At 34.7% G+C, this 14,677-nt stretch overlaps 1 protein-coding gene across 9 annotated transcripts in view; it reads left to right on the top strand.

Moving 5' to 3' along the window:
• Positions 1-12,669, top strand: part of OXR1 (oxidation resistance 1) — a 433,246-nt gene extending 420,577 nt beyond the window's left edge. For 6 of the 9 annotated variants that reach the window (XM_045805802.2, XM_045805807.2, XM_045805806.2 and 3 more), the window contains 6 exons: positions 2,696-2,776; positions 4,652-4,777; positions 5,519-5,671; positions 7,416-7,511; positions 9,339-9,412; positions 11,433-12,669. In XM_045805802.2, coding sequence (XP_045661758.2) covers positions 2,696-2,776; positions 4,652-4,777; positions 5,519-5,671; positions 7,416-7,511; positions 9,339-9,412; positions 11,433-11,568 — 666 coding nt within the window. In that variant the 3' untranslated portion in view covers positions 11,569-12,669. The remainder of the gene's footprint in view (positions 1-2,695; positions 2,777-4,651; positions 4,778-5,518; positions 5,672-7,415; positions 7,512-9,338; positions 9,413-11,432) is intronic. The other 3 variants (XM_045805804.2, XM_045805805.2, XM_045805810.2) reach the window with 1 other exon arrangement.
• The last annotated feature ends 2,008 nt before the right edge of the window (positions 12,670-14,677 follow it).

The following is a 14,677-nucleotide window of genomic DNA, read 5'->3' as shown; positions in this document are numbered from 1 at the left end:
TAGAGAGTAGGTCATAGTACTTCCTACAGGAGGGGTTTGGCAATGTATGCAAACCACTTTATTCCTCAAGAAATGACTCTAGCAAGACAGTGAATATTTTTTTTTTCTCTAAGATTTTATTTATTTATTTGACAGAGAGACACAGCCAGCGAGAGAGGGAACACAAGCAGGGGGAGTGGGAGAGGAAGAAGCAGGCTCCCAGCGGAGGAGCCAAGACAGTGAATATATTTTTAATTGAGGTCTTAGTTTCTTCAGCTCTGCACTCTGGGAGTATGGTGTAGGACATTTTGTAGAGATGTGTCCATTTTCTACTTAGATTTAATCTTTGGGGTAAATAAATTCTGTACATGGAGTATGATTTACCAAAGGGATAAAAATTAATTTAAGACTAATTCATTTACATCATATATACTAGGAATCTGTATCTCTTTATTCATTTATTTTGAGATGACGTATGTTTCTGTACTCATTTGATTTCACACCCTTTTTCTTTATTAATTCACAGACTCTTTTGACAGTTTTTTGTATCTTTATTCATCACAGCCTGAGTAAATATCAGGATTGAGGAAGTGATGAGTTTGTAAGTCCCAAAATACAGTTTTTTACAAAAAAAGCATGAATGAGAAAAGGTAGATTTATGACATTAAAAAGAAACTGTGACTTTACCAAATGTCATAAGCTTATACTTAGGATGGCAGTTCATGGTTCCCTCAGTGATAACTTCTACTCAGTGATATTGATATGGTTAGCTTGTAAGTGATTCCTTTTGTGAGCATAATTTAATTTTACTTCCAGCAAAGAAATGTGTTTAACATGGTAAAAGAAGGAGCTTAAATAGAAATAAGTATAAAATTAGTGTTAATTAGAAGGATAGAAGGAATGCAGAGGAGTAGACAAGTCATATAATTTGAAAACTCTTGGCTAGGAGACTTGATCAGATAGAATACCCTGGGAAAAACAAAGACCTAGCCGGCCATTTAATATTTTGTGGAGATTTCTTTTGTTGGTCATAGAAAAACAAGGCTGTGATTTTTTAATTTTTAGGATCTAATTTCTTTTTCATCTTTATTGAAATTTTTTTTTGTTCTTAATTGAAAGGCCTTTAATATTTTAATCCTGAAATTTAATTTCAGAGGAGTCATAGTATACAAGATAGTTGACCTCTCAAAACTGAAATATTTTAATATCCATAAATTAAATAAATAAGGAAGCTCTTCAGACATTACCCTTTAGTCTTTAGGGTAATTGGTGAAAAATGATAAGCAAAAGTAATGTTAGTAATAGTAGCTGTCATTTACTATGTGCTGGACACTCTACTCAATCCTTTATATGTGCATTTTATTTCATAAAAAAATGTGTTTTGTATGTGGCCTTACTATTTCCATTGTTTTATGGAGAAATACATAAAGAAGGGCCCAAACTCAGATCCATCTGTTCCTCTAGAACTCTAGAGATCATAACCATTTTAGGTTTCTTTGTAAGTAGGGTCAGCTGTCTCATTGCATGCATTGTTGATTTGTAAAAAGTCAATATTATGACAAAACAGAAATCTGTCCTTTTCACTATTCTCATGTCTTTCCTAGCTTTCAACAGGTTTCTATAACTCGTCAGAGTTACCCTGATGCCTTTTAAAACCTAGCTTAGAAGTCAGCTCTTTCCGAGCCAGTTGTTCAGCTGCGTGGATCACAAGAGCAATCTGTCGTAGCTCAGGAGAGTCAGCACATATTTATGGCACAACCAGAGTTCACTATATTATGGTTTCTGTTTTAGGAATTAGGTCATGATCTGAGAAAGCTGTAGCTGTTGTATCAACCTGAGGAAACTTGTCTGTTTTTGTGGACTTTTTATAATAATTTTCCTCTTCATATATGGCTTTCAGCTGCATTATGTAAGAGACTGGTCTAGGCAATTAAAGAAGGTAAAGAATTTTTCTTAGGAATTCGGAATGTAGGAAAGTTATTAAGTTTTAGTCACAAATAACTGTTGCAGTACTAACCGTAAAGAAATACTACAAAGACAAAAACTGGAAAGAGTCCTGTAGAAAGACTGATGTAGACTTGCCTGAGAAGGTCCTGTTGATTAGATAACACTTTTGAAAATCTAATTTTTACTTTCTAGAGCTTATTGTTCTTACTATCTTAGGTTTTTTAATGTACTTCATTTCTTATTCTTGCTCCCTCCCTTTTTTTCTGATACAGATCATATGGCGTGGGTATGTTTCTCACCTTTGCCTACAAGAAATTCTTCCAGCATTGCCGTTAGGATAGAATGTTTGAGCTAAACTGATTTGGAGGGGAGAGTCAAAACTATCTTTTCTTTGTAAAATACCCATCATTATGATTTTAGATGTTATCTTCGATGTTATCTTTGATGTTAGCAAAGCATGTTGTTTTCTGTAGTGTCTCCTTTATAAGCAACTATAATTCTGTTTATTCAGTCAAATTCTGGCTATATGAAGCAGTTCATAAACCTTATATTGTGAGCCAGTTGGATGTAGTGGTTTTAAACTCATTCATGTGTATTTCACTGTAGCTTGATATCAGTATCTCCTGGATTTTCAGCATGGAGTGGGGAAAGAAACCCTGATTACAGTTCTCTTTCTCCATTTAAATTTCTCCATTTTTTTGTTTTGTTTTGTTTTGGCTCTTTTTCTCAACTGTCAGTGGAATTATTGTCTTCCTGTCTCCATATTCAGGTAGTATCAGTGGCTGAGTATCACCGCAGGATCGATGCTCTAAATACTGAAGAACTACGCACACTCTGCAGACGTCTCCAGGTGCCCCATTCAGTAGTTTAAACCCCTCCGGAGATTGAATACTCCCTGTTTTTAGTGTCTTTCGTCAGGGCAAATCTCATTTTTAAAGGATTTGTTTTGACTGCAGCACTAAAATAAACCCATCAGAAAATTCCTTTTTTGTATTACAAGAGTACAGTTTTGCCTTGAAGAGTTCTGGGATTATTTTTTCTGTCATCTTTTCATTTTAAAAATATTCAGAGGAATTTTCTGTCACTGTAGAACTGTTCTCAGTACTGTGTGTTTCTTAGGTCAATGAGGAGTGTTCATTTAGTTTTAAAATTGGAAGAATGTTTTGGGTTTGAGATTGAATCTTTACTAAATAGGATCTGAAAGATGAAGTACTATCAGACAATTGGAAACCTTTTAATGAATAGCAAGACTTAAATATTTTCTCTTCTTTAAGGTTGTTTCAGTTGTATCAACCCCACATCAAATATTTTAATGAGATAAATTGCTTTTGTTTTTGAGATATTCCTGGTTGGTATTAGAGATACTTTGGAATAGTATACCCTAGACATCAGAATTAGATAAACTATTTAAAATTCCGTGAAATAATCTTTGTGATTTTTTTTTTTTTTTTAGAAACAAAGTGATACAATTGAACTCATTTTTCAGTTTTGTGTATTGTGTGTTTTCCTCTTCTTAATAAGATACGCTGTCATGGCTGTGCTAGAACTACTGAACTTTTCTTTTAATGCTTCTCATGCTGCCTTGGATTTTTTTTTTTTTTTTTAACCTTTCACATCATCAGAATAAGGGTAAAACATGATGATGTGAAAGAATTAATATAGTTTAACTTTTCATCAAAAAGCAATACAGTTCTAGAACATGTATTGGTTGAAAATATATTCTGTTTAGGTTTGGTAAGAAATCTGTTAAAGGAACAAAATAATTTAGCAAGATTTCATTCTTAATGGAATCGGTCGTTGTGCATTGCTGCATTTTAGTTATCTGCTCCAAATAGAGTTCTGTTTTCCAACTTCAAAGTTTCATCAATAATAGTTATGTTTTATATCTTTTATTTCCTAATGTTACTGCATTTTATATATTAAAAATAATGGTGCTATTTTATAAAATTATTAATTAATAATAAAATATGAAAAAGTATCAACAGAATAGATTGTATCCAAGTTTTTTAGTTAATTGACCTTCTAATCACTTTAAGAATATCAGAGAGGTGATTTCCATCATGCAAAAGCATATATTCTTTTTTAATGCATCACAAATATCTAATTTTTAAGATAAAGTTATGAAAAAATTAAATTTATTGTGTGGTCCAGCTCTATTTAAAAAAGTGTTTCGAAAGTAAAAATAAGGAAGGCGTTTTCTAAGTAATGGTAATTTTTCAGTGAAGCAAATAAATCTGTATATGCACACATACTGATGAAAAATTATACTTTTTATTGGATCATTCTTTAAATTAAAATTTTGGCACCCAGAAAGTTTTCTTAATTATTTTTGGCAAATTTTATGTTTACCATGAAAAAAAATCCCACATATTTTAAGTAGCACAGATAAATAGCAAGGTAGCTACCTGGCTCACTTTTGCCCTTCAACAGGAAAATTAAAGTTTGCATGTGACTTTCCCTTTCACACAGAAATATGGGTGTTAATCGTTACCTTTCTATCATTAGTGGTTGAGAAAAGTGTCTGCTTATTGTTAAAAACTCTTTTTCTACATTGGATATACTCTTGTTATTAGATGGAGCATCTTTTGATGGCCTTCTAAAATCCTAAATTAAAGTGTTAGCCCACTTTTTTAAGGTACAAAGTTTTATTTCTCTCAAAAGGCAGAAATTGTTTAATGCATGTTGCAATTTTATGTTAACATGCTGCTGCTGTTTACTTCTTTAGATTACTACAAGGGAAGACCTAAATTCAAAGCAGATTGCTCCATTGAAAGCAGACCTGGAGTCTGAATCTTTTCGACCAAACCTAAGTGATCCCAGTGAACTCTTATTGCCAGATCAAATTGAAAAGGTATGACATACCCACATATGTGCATTTCTGAGTGTGTGCCTGGAAGAGTAAAAGAGCCTCTTTTCAGTTGTTTTCAAAACTAAAGAAACAGGGTTACTGCTATTAGTCTTCTTTTCCTGTGAATAAAAGTAAACAAAATATAGCAACTAGTGTAATAGAAGATATTAGGAGCAGACATTAAAATAAACAATAAGTATTTCGATGAGACATTGTAATAGCCAAAATTTTAATTTCTTACTGTGTACTGGTTACTTGCTTTATGTAATTATCTCATGTAGTTTTCACAGCACCTTTAAGAGTTGGATATTATTATGCGTATTTTATGAGTGAAAACATTGGGGCATAGAGAAGTTTAGTATCTTGCTCAAAGTTACACAGCTATAAAATGCTGAAGCTTAATTTCTAGGGCCCATTATTTGAGAGGTTGTTGATAATTAAGCTAACAGTCCAGTCAGGTATTTTTGTTAATTCAATACAGAGGGTAAAAACAGTAAGTAATCCCTATTTCTTGTCTCTCTTCTAATCCATGTCTTGTTTGGCATGTTCCTGGTGGACAATTACTATTTCATGCTGAGAAATGTACAGTTATTCTTCAAGCATCTCTGTATCTTTGAGAACAATTTCTCCTGTTATTTTTGTAGCCTACATTTTATGAAGTACCGTTACATTTCAGCTGACATTGCTAGCTTGCACATTGACAATAAGCTATCAAGTAAAAGGTTAACATTTTATTTTTCAAAGCTTACCAAACATCTTCCACCAAGAACGATTGGCTATCCATGGACCCTTGTTTATGGCACCGGGAAGCATGGCACAAGCCTGAAGACCCTTTATCGGACAATGACAGGTTTAGACACCCCAGTGCTGATGGTGATTAAAGACAGTGATGGGCAGGTATGAAAAATAACTACATAGATACCTTACCCTTTAAGAGATTACAGTAAAAGTAACATTTAGTACATTTTTTGATAAAAATTATTTTCATTACATTTTTATTAAGTTTAACTGATAATTTTATTGAGTACTTCTAATATACAAGTTATTTTTGAGTGCTACAGAGGATAGATATGAACATGAAGCATTAAAGGAATTGTAGTCTGGTAAAAAAGAACATTTAAGTATACCTGTATCACCTGGAACAAGTAAAATATATCAGATGTAGTGAGAACTTAGGAAAGCAAAAGTGGTGTTCATATCTGTTTGGGCAAGATAAGAATGAAGTTCATGGACAGGGTGAAAGGACAGTCTTGAAGCCGAGGTAAAGTTTTGAAAGTTAAAGATAATTGTGTGAGGATGATACGAAGAACAAAACCATAGGTAAGCAAGAGAAATATTGGTTTGTTCCTGAAACATCAAGTTCAGGTCAATTAGTTTGGATGGGAGAGTAATGAGAGGATGAAATAGCAATATTAATTTACAAAACAAAACACTACTACTACTGACACCTTTATTGTGCTTTTCCCACACATTTGGCTAATCATTGATACGCATTATCTTATTTAGTCATCAAAGCCCTATGAGATTGATACTGTTATCATCACTGTTCTAAAGAAGAGTTAACTATGACTAAAAGAATTTCATCAACTTCCCCAAAGTTATACACCCAGTGAAAGGTAATTGCAGCATGAAAATGAGGAACCACCTGCTACATGCCACAGCATAGATGCACATCACAGACGTAATACTGAGCTGAAAATCAGACACTAAGGAGTAACTATCTTATTGCATTTAAGGAAAGTTCATAAAGGGGCAAAACAAATCTATGGTGTTCAGGCTATTTAGCTTCCCTCGGGCAAGTGGGGGTCGTGATGCAGAGGAGGCACAAGGCATCAGCTTCCGAAGTGCTGATTATGTTCTGTTTCTTGGTCTAAATGAAGGTTAAATGGGACTTTGCTTTGTGAAAATTTCACACAAATTTTATATTTATATAAAACATAGATATATAACATACACCTTTCAATAAGAAGTCTATTTTAAAAATTAAGACTGTAAAAGTGACTATAGAAATCATCTATAAAACTCTCTACATTCCCATTTTATGATGTGGAAACTTAGACACAGAGCATTGAAATAACTTGTCCCAGTTCCTTATTCACTCATTCTTTTTTTAGGTTATTTATGTTGTGTATCTTGTTCTGTATAAGAGTGTAGCGTTACAGGTCCAAGCAATTCAGACCAGAGGCCTTCCCTCATGGAATTTATCGTCTAACGAAGACAAAAAGAGCATATAGCTTTTTAGTAGTAGAATGTTTATCTATGCAGAAGGGTTTTTGCTTTTCTAAATCCTGTAATCCCACTGTAATGTGTTACCCTTTTTGTACTTGCATTGTGTGTATACATTCTTCTGAAAATTGTTAATTGTTATAATAATTTAAGATTGTTTAATTGTTATAATAAGCATCCTTTTAGATTTCAAACCTAGGAAAAATTTCCCATTGAGAAACTGATATGCTTTGGACTAAACAATAATGAAAATTTTGTAACAGCTGATCATGTTTCCCTTTTTAAGTAGAAGTAGATAAAATTATATTACATTTCTGAGTTTTTTTGCATCTTACTTAAACCTAAATAATGAGGTAATGCTTAATGAAGCAAATTAATAGTCATGTCATTGAACATGCCTTTTTTTAATCCTTAGGTTTTTGGTGCATTAGCATCTGAGCCATTTAAAGTGAGTGATGGCTTTTATGGTACTGGAGAGACCTTTGTTTTTACGTTCTGTCCAGAGTTTGAGGTAAGGACAGTTATTCCCATATTAAGTTTATAAAGAGATGGCATAATGAAAAGAATATGCACCTTGGAGTCATATACATTTGTGTTTGACTCTCATCTCTTTTACTAACATCTCTTTCAACTTAGTCTTTGAACATTTTACTAACTGTAACTTAGCACTTTTTGAACATTTTGAGGTTCAACTTTCCTGTGGATAGAATGGGATCCATAAAATGTAACAGGATTGTTTAAAATTAAATGAGAATTATATATACAACACTTGGCATAGTGCCAGACATACATCATGGTCTCAGTAAGGAGTATGTATCGTTATTACTGTTCTGAATTGCCAATGTGAAATTCTTAGAAACTTCCAGTGACTAAGTTGCATGATGTAAGTATTGAAAACTTAAAAAATAAATCATTTGGGTTTAAATCAATTAATTACCTGACTTTCTTTTTCTTTATTATGGCTTGGTTCACTTAAATTGACAACATTCCAGTGCCAGTAAGATCTAAAATGTAAAGGTGTACATGAATCTTAGTCAATATGTTGACTGTTTAAAACATTGCATTGCCTGCCATCGCAGCATCTTAGGTACGTTAAAGTTCAGTGTGTGAAACCTTTCCTGAGATGAAATTATAATCTTGAAAAAAGGAATCAACACAGTTGGTTAAAAAAGTAGTCTTTAGAAACAGTTTCTATAATGAGCAGAATAGGAAGGGTTTGATAACACGCTCAATTTCTTAACAAACTTGTGCTTAACTAGGCTCACCAGATTAACCAGTGCTTTCCATTCCCTCATAAAGCATAACCAATGCCTACAGCTAAGTGGAAGTTTATAATTGTCACAGACTTTTTTAAAGATTTATTTATTCATTTTAGAGACAAAGTGTGAGCAGGGCAGGGGTGGCGGCAGAGGGAGAGAGAGGCAGAGCAGCAGACTCCACACTGAGCCTGGAGCCTGATGTGGGGCTGGATCGCACCACCCGTGAGATCATGACCTCAGCCGAAACCAGGAGTCGGGGCTTAACCGATTCAACCACCTAGGTGCCCCTGTTACAGATTTTTTAAGCATCAGTTGTGCTTATAGTTAAATCTTTTTATGCCATTTCTACCAGATAATGTAATTAATTAGAAGTTCTGTAACTATGAAAAAGTGAGTGTTAAAGTTTATTTTATTGAAAACTATAATGAACACTTAGGAAAAAGTTGATAAAGGTGAGGTGTAGTGCTAGAAATTGCTATAGTATTAGGTTTAGGTAAAACTCCCATGGAAGGTTAGTAAAAAATATTTAAGACTATGAACATCTAGAAATTTTGCTCTTGGACTTCTTAAGTGTTTTTATGTTCTCACTGCTCTTTAACAAAAATTGAAACTGGAAATCATAAACATGTAGTGGGCTTATATAAGAATGATGATAGGCAAATCTGTATCCAAAGAAAAGACCTTGGCCTTGTATCAAAGTATTATCAAATTAGTGTACATTTATGTTATGTTAAAATAAAAGTTAATGGCATCTATGTCAACTTTTTAAACTGATCTTTCTGCTTTCTTCAACTTCAGTAACCATCCAATTCTTGATAGATACGTAGAAAAGAGAAGTATGTGTAAAGAGATAATAAGATTTGAGTAATTGGAAATGAAAGTTGTGTGGTTTTCAACTTAGTCATACAAATACTGAAGCCCAAAGCACTAGACCCTTCTGCCCAGTCTTTTGTTCTTACTGTTATTATTCCTCTTACTGTCATTCTAGGCTTTGTTAAGTACTTGGGGTTTAGGAGAACTAACTCTGTATAGTGACCATTTTCATCTACATATTTAAAGCTTTCTTTTTATTTATGTAGGTCTTTAAGTGGACAGGAGATAATATGTTTTTTATCAAAGGAGACATGGATTCACTAGCTTTTGGTGGTGGAGGGTAAGTCTCTTGAACATTTTACTGTGAGATTTTTAAAGAAACTATCTGTGTTATTTATAAAATCAGTTATCACAAATGTAATATTTGTAATATGTAATAAATAAAATTTAATAAATATGTAATAAATAAAATGTAATAAAGTTTTGACATTAGAATCTTAATTTGTATGACTAAGAAAATATATAAGCACAAGAAGGTGCTTATGTGTAGTATGTGAAACTGTTGATAAGATATTGGTTTATTCATTTTAAAATGCTGTTGATTCCCTTTTGATTAAAACCCATCTTTTATTAATTAATTTATTTATTTATAATCCATCTTTTAGAGTAGAGCGACTCCTTGGTATTTGAAAATGAAATACACTAATACCTTAGACCTTCTCAAATTTTTTAAAAAACTTAATGGTATGTTGTTTCTCCCAATGTATAAAAAAGATCCAGTTGTTTTGTTTTTATTCTACCCTGGAGACTATTTGGATTGATATGTCAGAGAATAATAGAAATTTGTTTTCCTACAAAGAATTTGTGACACCCCGTCCCCCCAGATTTTCAGAATTTGTTTTCTTATTTGCTTTATTTTTAGTGGTATGTGTCAGTCATTAATTTGATTTGGTTCTTTTGCATAGCAAGCACTATGAGAACTTTCGTTAATTTATTCTGGTATCCCAACTTCATTCAGTCTTTACAGTGTTTGGAAGTAGTTTGCTCTACTTCCTCCTAGCCTAGACTTTTCAAATAGTGCTTATTAACAAAGGTTGACTCCTTCTTTTGGTATTTCTGTCTGTCCTCCAGGATCAGACATAAAGTATGCTAAATAATTCCCAAACTTATAAAAGTATTATTTGTTTCCCACAGCTGAGGCTATATAATAATTTATTCAGGCTGCAGAATCTTGTTAGCCTGCAAGGATATTCATCATCCTGAGTGATTCTAACAAATTCTGTTACAACTTCTGTATAGATAGGTGTTTGGAAGACATGATTTCAGTTATTAAAAAATTACCATGGTTATTATAGTCTTCTCTGAAGGACATAACCAGATAACTAAAAGCCATGTTATTTTTAGTTGTTGGAATCCGCATATGTTTACATGTTCCAGTTGTACCTTTTTTTTATTGGTGGGGTGCAGGCAGTCAGTCAGCCCTACCCCACATGGTAGTTTTACATGTGATTCAGTTAGCTCTCCAGGAAGGCCTCACAAGCAAACGGCTGAGAATTTCAAACTGTTAAGGGTGCCTTGAATCTTTGAAAATAACATACGTAATGTCGTTAGATGTCTGCTGGAACTTGATTTTGATTATACCACAGGACTGCAGCAAGCTAAACTAAACATTGGGTCATTTGATAACAAATTAAGACAAGTTTACAGTCTTTGGAGAAGGAGAGTACAGGCTCAGAAACCTACAGGTACATGGACTTAATATTCCAGAATTCCAAACAGGAGCCCCAAAACCTAAATCATGATGTGATGGACTAAATATAGGCTTTGGAGTTAGACCTGATTTAGATTCTGGTTTCTACACATGTTACATATGGGACCTTGAACAAACTGAAGTCTAGAGTTTCCTCAGTTGTGAATTGGAGATTGAACCCTTTACATTAACCACACATGTTAATGTTAGATGAGAGGGAGTTTTCATGTTAAATATATTAAATATTTAACTCATGTCAGATATATTAACCATTTAGCAAAGAGAAACCCATAATACCAGGCAAAGAATAACAAAGCGGCATCTGTCTCAAAAGAATTCTATGTAAAGTTAATTTTAGAGGATTCATTTTGTTACTTAATCTGTGTAATAAGTGATTTTATAATGGGATGTGAACAAAACAAAATTGCCTTGTACCAGTGTGGAAAGGAGTAGGAAAGGGTTTGAAAAAAATTAATGATTAATTTAGAGTTTTGAATATTGAAATGTCTCATTTAAATTATTATTTTACAACCTCTGCAATACTTATCTTACAACTTAGAGCATAAGTATTAAGAGATTATTGTTAAAACTTTTCTTTTATATATTGCAGGGGAGAATTTGCCCTTTGGCTTGATGGAGATCTCTACCATGGAAGAAGCCATTCTTGTAAAACATTTGGGAATCATACACTTTCTAAGAAGGAAGATTTCTTTATTCAAGACATTGAAATCTGGGCTTTTGAATAAATGTAATGCTCTCTGTCTTAGCAGGACAATGGCCCAAACCTGACATGGACAAGCATTGTTTGGAAAGTTCAAGAAGCAATACAATGTAACATGTCTCTTGTGCTTTAAAATTAATCGTATCACCATTTTTTACAGCTATAATTTTGGAATTTATTTTTAAAATCATGTTTCTGTCCCAGGGTTTTTTAGGTTTAGACCATGGTGTGGGTCCATGCAGTATAACAGCTTGGGTTTTGTCAGAATTTTGGCAGCATTAGAATCATACTGACCACCTCATCTACAGTCCATGTTATCTGAGTCTCCTAATAGGATGGTGCTCTTTTTTTTGACCTCTTTTGGTTTATTATTTTTAAAACTCTATTGATTGTTTTACTAGAGCAGTCTAATTGGGGCATTGAGGGAATGAAGACTAGATAATGTTGTGAGGTATCTGGAGGTTGGCACAGGTGACTTTTAAACAAGCTCAACTTAGTCATTCTTGTGAAGGAAAAAACATGCCAAAATATTGCATAAATTTCATAAACCACTGAGTTCTAATTTTAATTCACACTACAGCATTCTCTTTATTAATTTTGCAGGTATTCTCAATTTCATTTTAATGAAAATGAAATTTGAAGAGAATTCTGGTTGTGATAGTCCACAGTGCACATGATCTGCAGGTTTGGGCATATGCTTTCATGGTTGGATTATCTGATAAAGTTATAAAATACAAAGGAGAATGAGAACTTGATGATTCTACTGGACTTAATATATCAAGCAAGAAAATATACTATTTACGTATTTGTAGCTTAGCAGGGCATTATCATAAGTACAAAAACTATGAAACAGATGCATATTTCTTCAACATATTGTGTCAGATATACTGTTTTATAGTTCTGTTGTTTTAGCCTTGTTGCACACCAACTCCCAAAATATAGGTTCCTGTTCAAAAGGAAAAAAAAAAAAGTGTGTTTTTTTTGAGTGGTATATGTTACTACCATTAGCATTTGCTGTTATAAAAGGGCAATGATTATAGTAGACAATATTGTAACTCAGTAGACTTGTTGAATATGCATACTTACTGTCAAGTGACCTCAAAAAAAAAAAAAAGACAAGATAGAATATACTAGTAGTTCTTATCCTCTTTTGTAGGAAACCAATAATATGCCATTGTGGCGGTCATTCATCAGTTGATCTCAAAGCTTCATGTTATGCAAAAAGAAAAAAAGAATCCTGCTGTTATACATGAGACAGTGACCTTGTGCTGAAATTTCAGCTATTCCAATAAACATTGTATATTATCTTGTAAATTAATGTTTAAAGGTAGTTTTGTTCTTATAGAAAGTGTTGATTGCCAGGTTGCTTATAGCACTTTAAATTATTCTAAAAAAGGAAATTATAAGCCAAATATGTTGGCTTTAGTAGTTTTAGTTATATAGGACTTGAATATATTTAGATCTTTTGAAAGTTTAGATAATTATCTAAAGAAAGCATAATGCTAATGGAAAACAAAATCTGATCTATTTAATATGCTATTGCTGAATATGAATAGAAATGTGGGCATCATTTCCTTGTCTATGTAAAGCTCTCATTATAAGTTAGTAACAATATATAGATTAAACATTTACAATATAGAGAATTGTAAATAAATATATCATTTTTCCCCCTTTGGTCTTCCACAGCAGTATTATTGTCTTTGTGGAGTTGACTAATAATTAAAAAAAAATCCTGTATTGGATTTCAATTACAATAAGGTCATAGTGGTGTATACCAAATAAAATTAAATACTTAAATACAAATTTGAGTTTGAATTTATTGACTATCCAAGTTACTTTTCATATCTAAGAAGTTTTTGGTTAAGCCTACTACTATGGTTTATGTGTAAAAGATACTTCTAGTAGTTTTGGGTGGTAGTGGTGGTGGTAATAGTAATGATGGAAGGATGCATTCAAGTAGAAAGAACATCATAGTTTTAAAAATGAGGAAGTGAAGACCAGCCTAAGCAACCACGGAATCAGCCTGAGACGCAGGAAGATACATCTGGATCTCTACAAATGAACATCTCCAGTGCTGAGTATTGAGGTACAAAGCGGGGAGCCGTGAAACCGCACACAGATATCGGAAGATAAACGGAAGGGGAAGGGAGCCGCCGCGTTCGGGCGCCGTGAAGCGGCAGCCACATGCACGGGGGAGCGGGCGGACTCATGACGGCACCCGCGAGAGAGCAGACTGAGACCGTGAGCCGGGAGCGCGCGCCACCAGGCATCTCGCGGAACACCGGAATCCCAGTGTGCTCACTGGATCCAAACTGAGACCGGGAGCTCCGGGAGCGCGCGGGGGCGGCTGGCGGCGTTAGAAACACAAAGGACAGAGACGCGCCGGTCCTGGAAGTGAGGGCTGGGACGCCAGGTGTAGGGCACACATCCCAGGACGCTGCAGGGTTGAGCAGCACCAAAAGTAAAGTGGCCAGAACATCAGTAGAGAACGGGCCGCAATCCCTCTGTTCTGTGACAGAGGCTGAGATTTGGCCGCTGCTGCTCTCTCAGAAGAGGCACAGCAAACTGCCAGGGAAAGCTGCCAGAGAACCGGCTCACAGTGTGCCCATCCCATCCCCCCACGCAGGGGACATGGAGACTACCCAAACGGTTGCCTGAGTATCCGTGCGGCAGACCCCTCCCCCAGAACACAGAAGGCAGGCTGAAAAATCAAGAAGCCCACAACCCGGGGCGCCTGGGTGGTGCAGTCATTGAGCGCCTGTCTCCGGCTTAGGGCGTGATCCTGGCGTTCTGGAAAGGAGTTCCTCATCGGGCTCCTCTGCTGGGAGCCTGCTTCTTCCTCTCCCACTCTCCTGCTTGTGTTCCCTCTCTCGCTGGTTGGCTCTCTGCCACATAAATAAATAAAATATTTAAAGAAGCAGCCCACACCCCCAAGATCCCTATAAAACAAGGGGCACGGCCTGGGACCCAGTCAATAATTTGGGCTCTGGACAACCCCGCAACCTCTCCTCATCAGAATGACAAGAAGGAGAAGCACCCCCAAAGCAAAGAAAAGATAGTCTGTGGCCTCTGCCACAGAAATAATGGATATGGATGTAACCAAATTATCAGAAATGGAATTCAGAGTAACGATG

The sequence above is a fragment of the Ursus americanus genome, chromosome 9, assembly GCF_024610735.1.
Source record: "Ursus americanus isolate L20-20 chromosome 9, mUrsAme1.1.p, whole genome shotgun sequence".
In the NCBI taxonomy this organism is placed as follows: Eukaryota; Metazoa; Chordata; class Mammalia; order Carnivora; family Ursidae; genus Ursus; species Ursus americanus.
The sequence above is the reverse complement of the archived record's forward strand: the minus strand, read 5'-3'. Positions and strand labels throughout refer to the sequence as shown.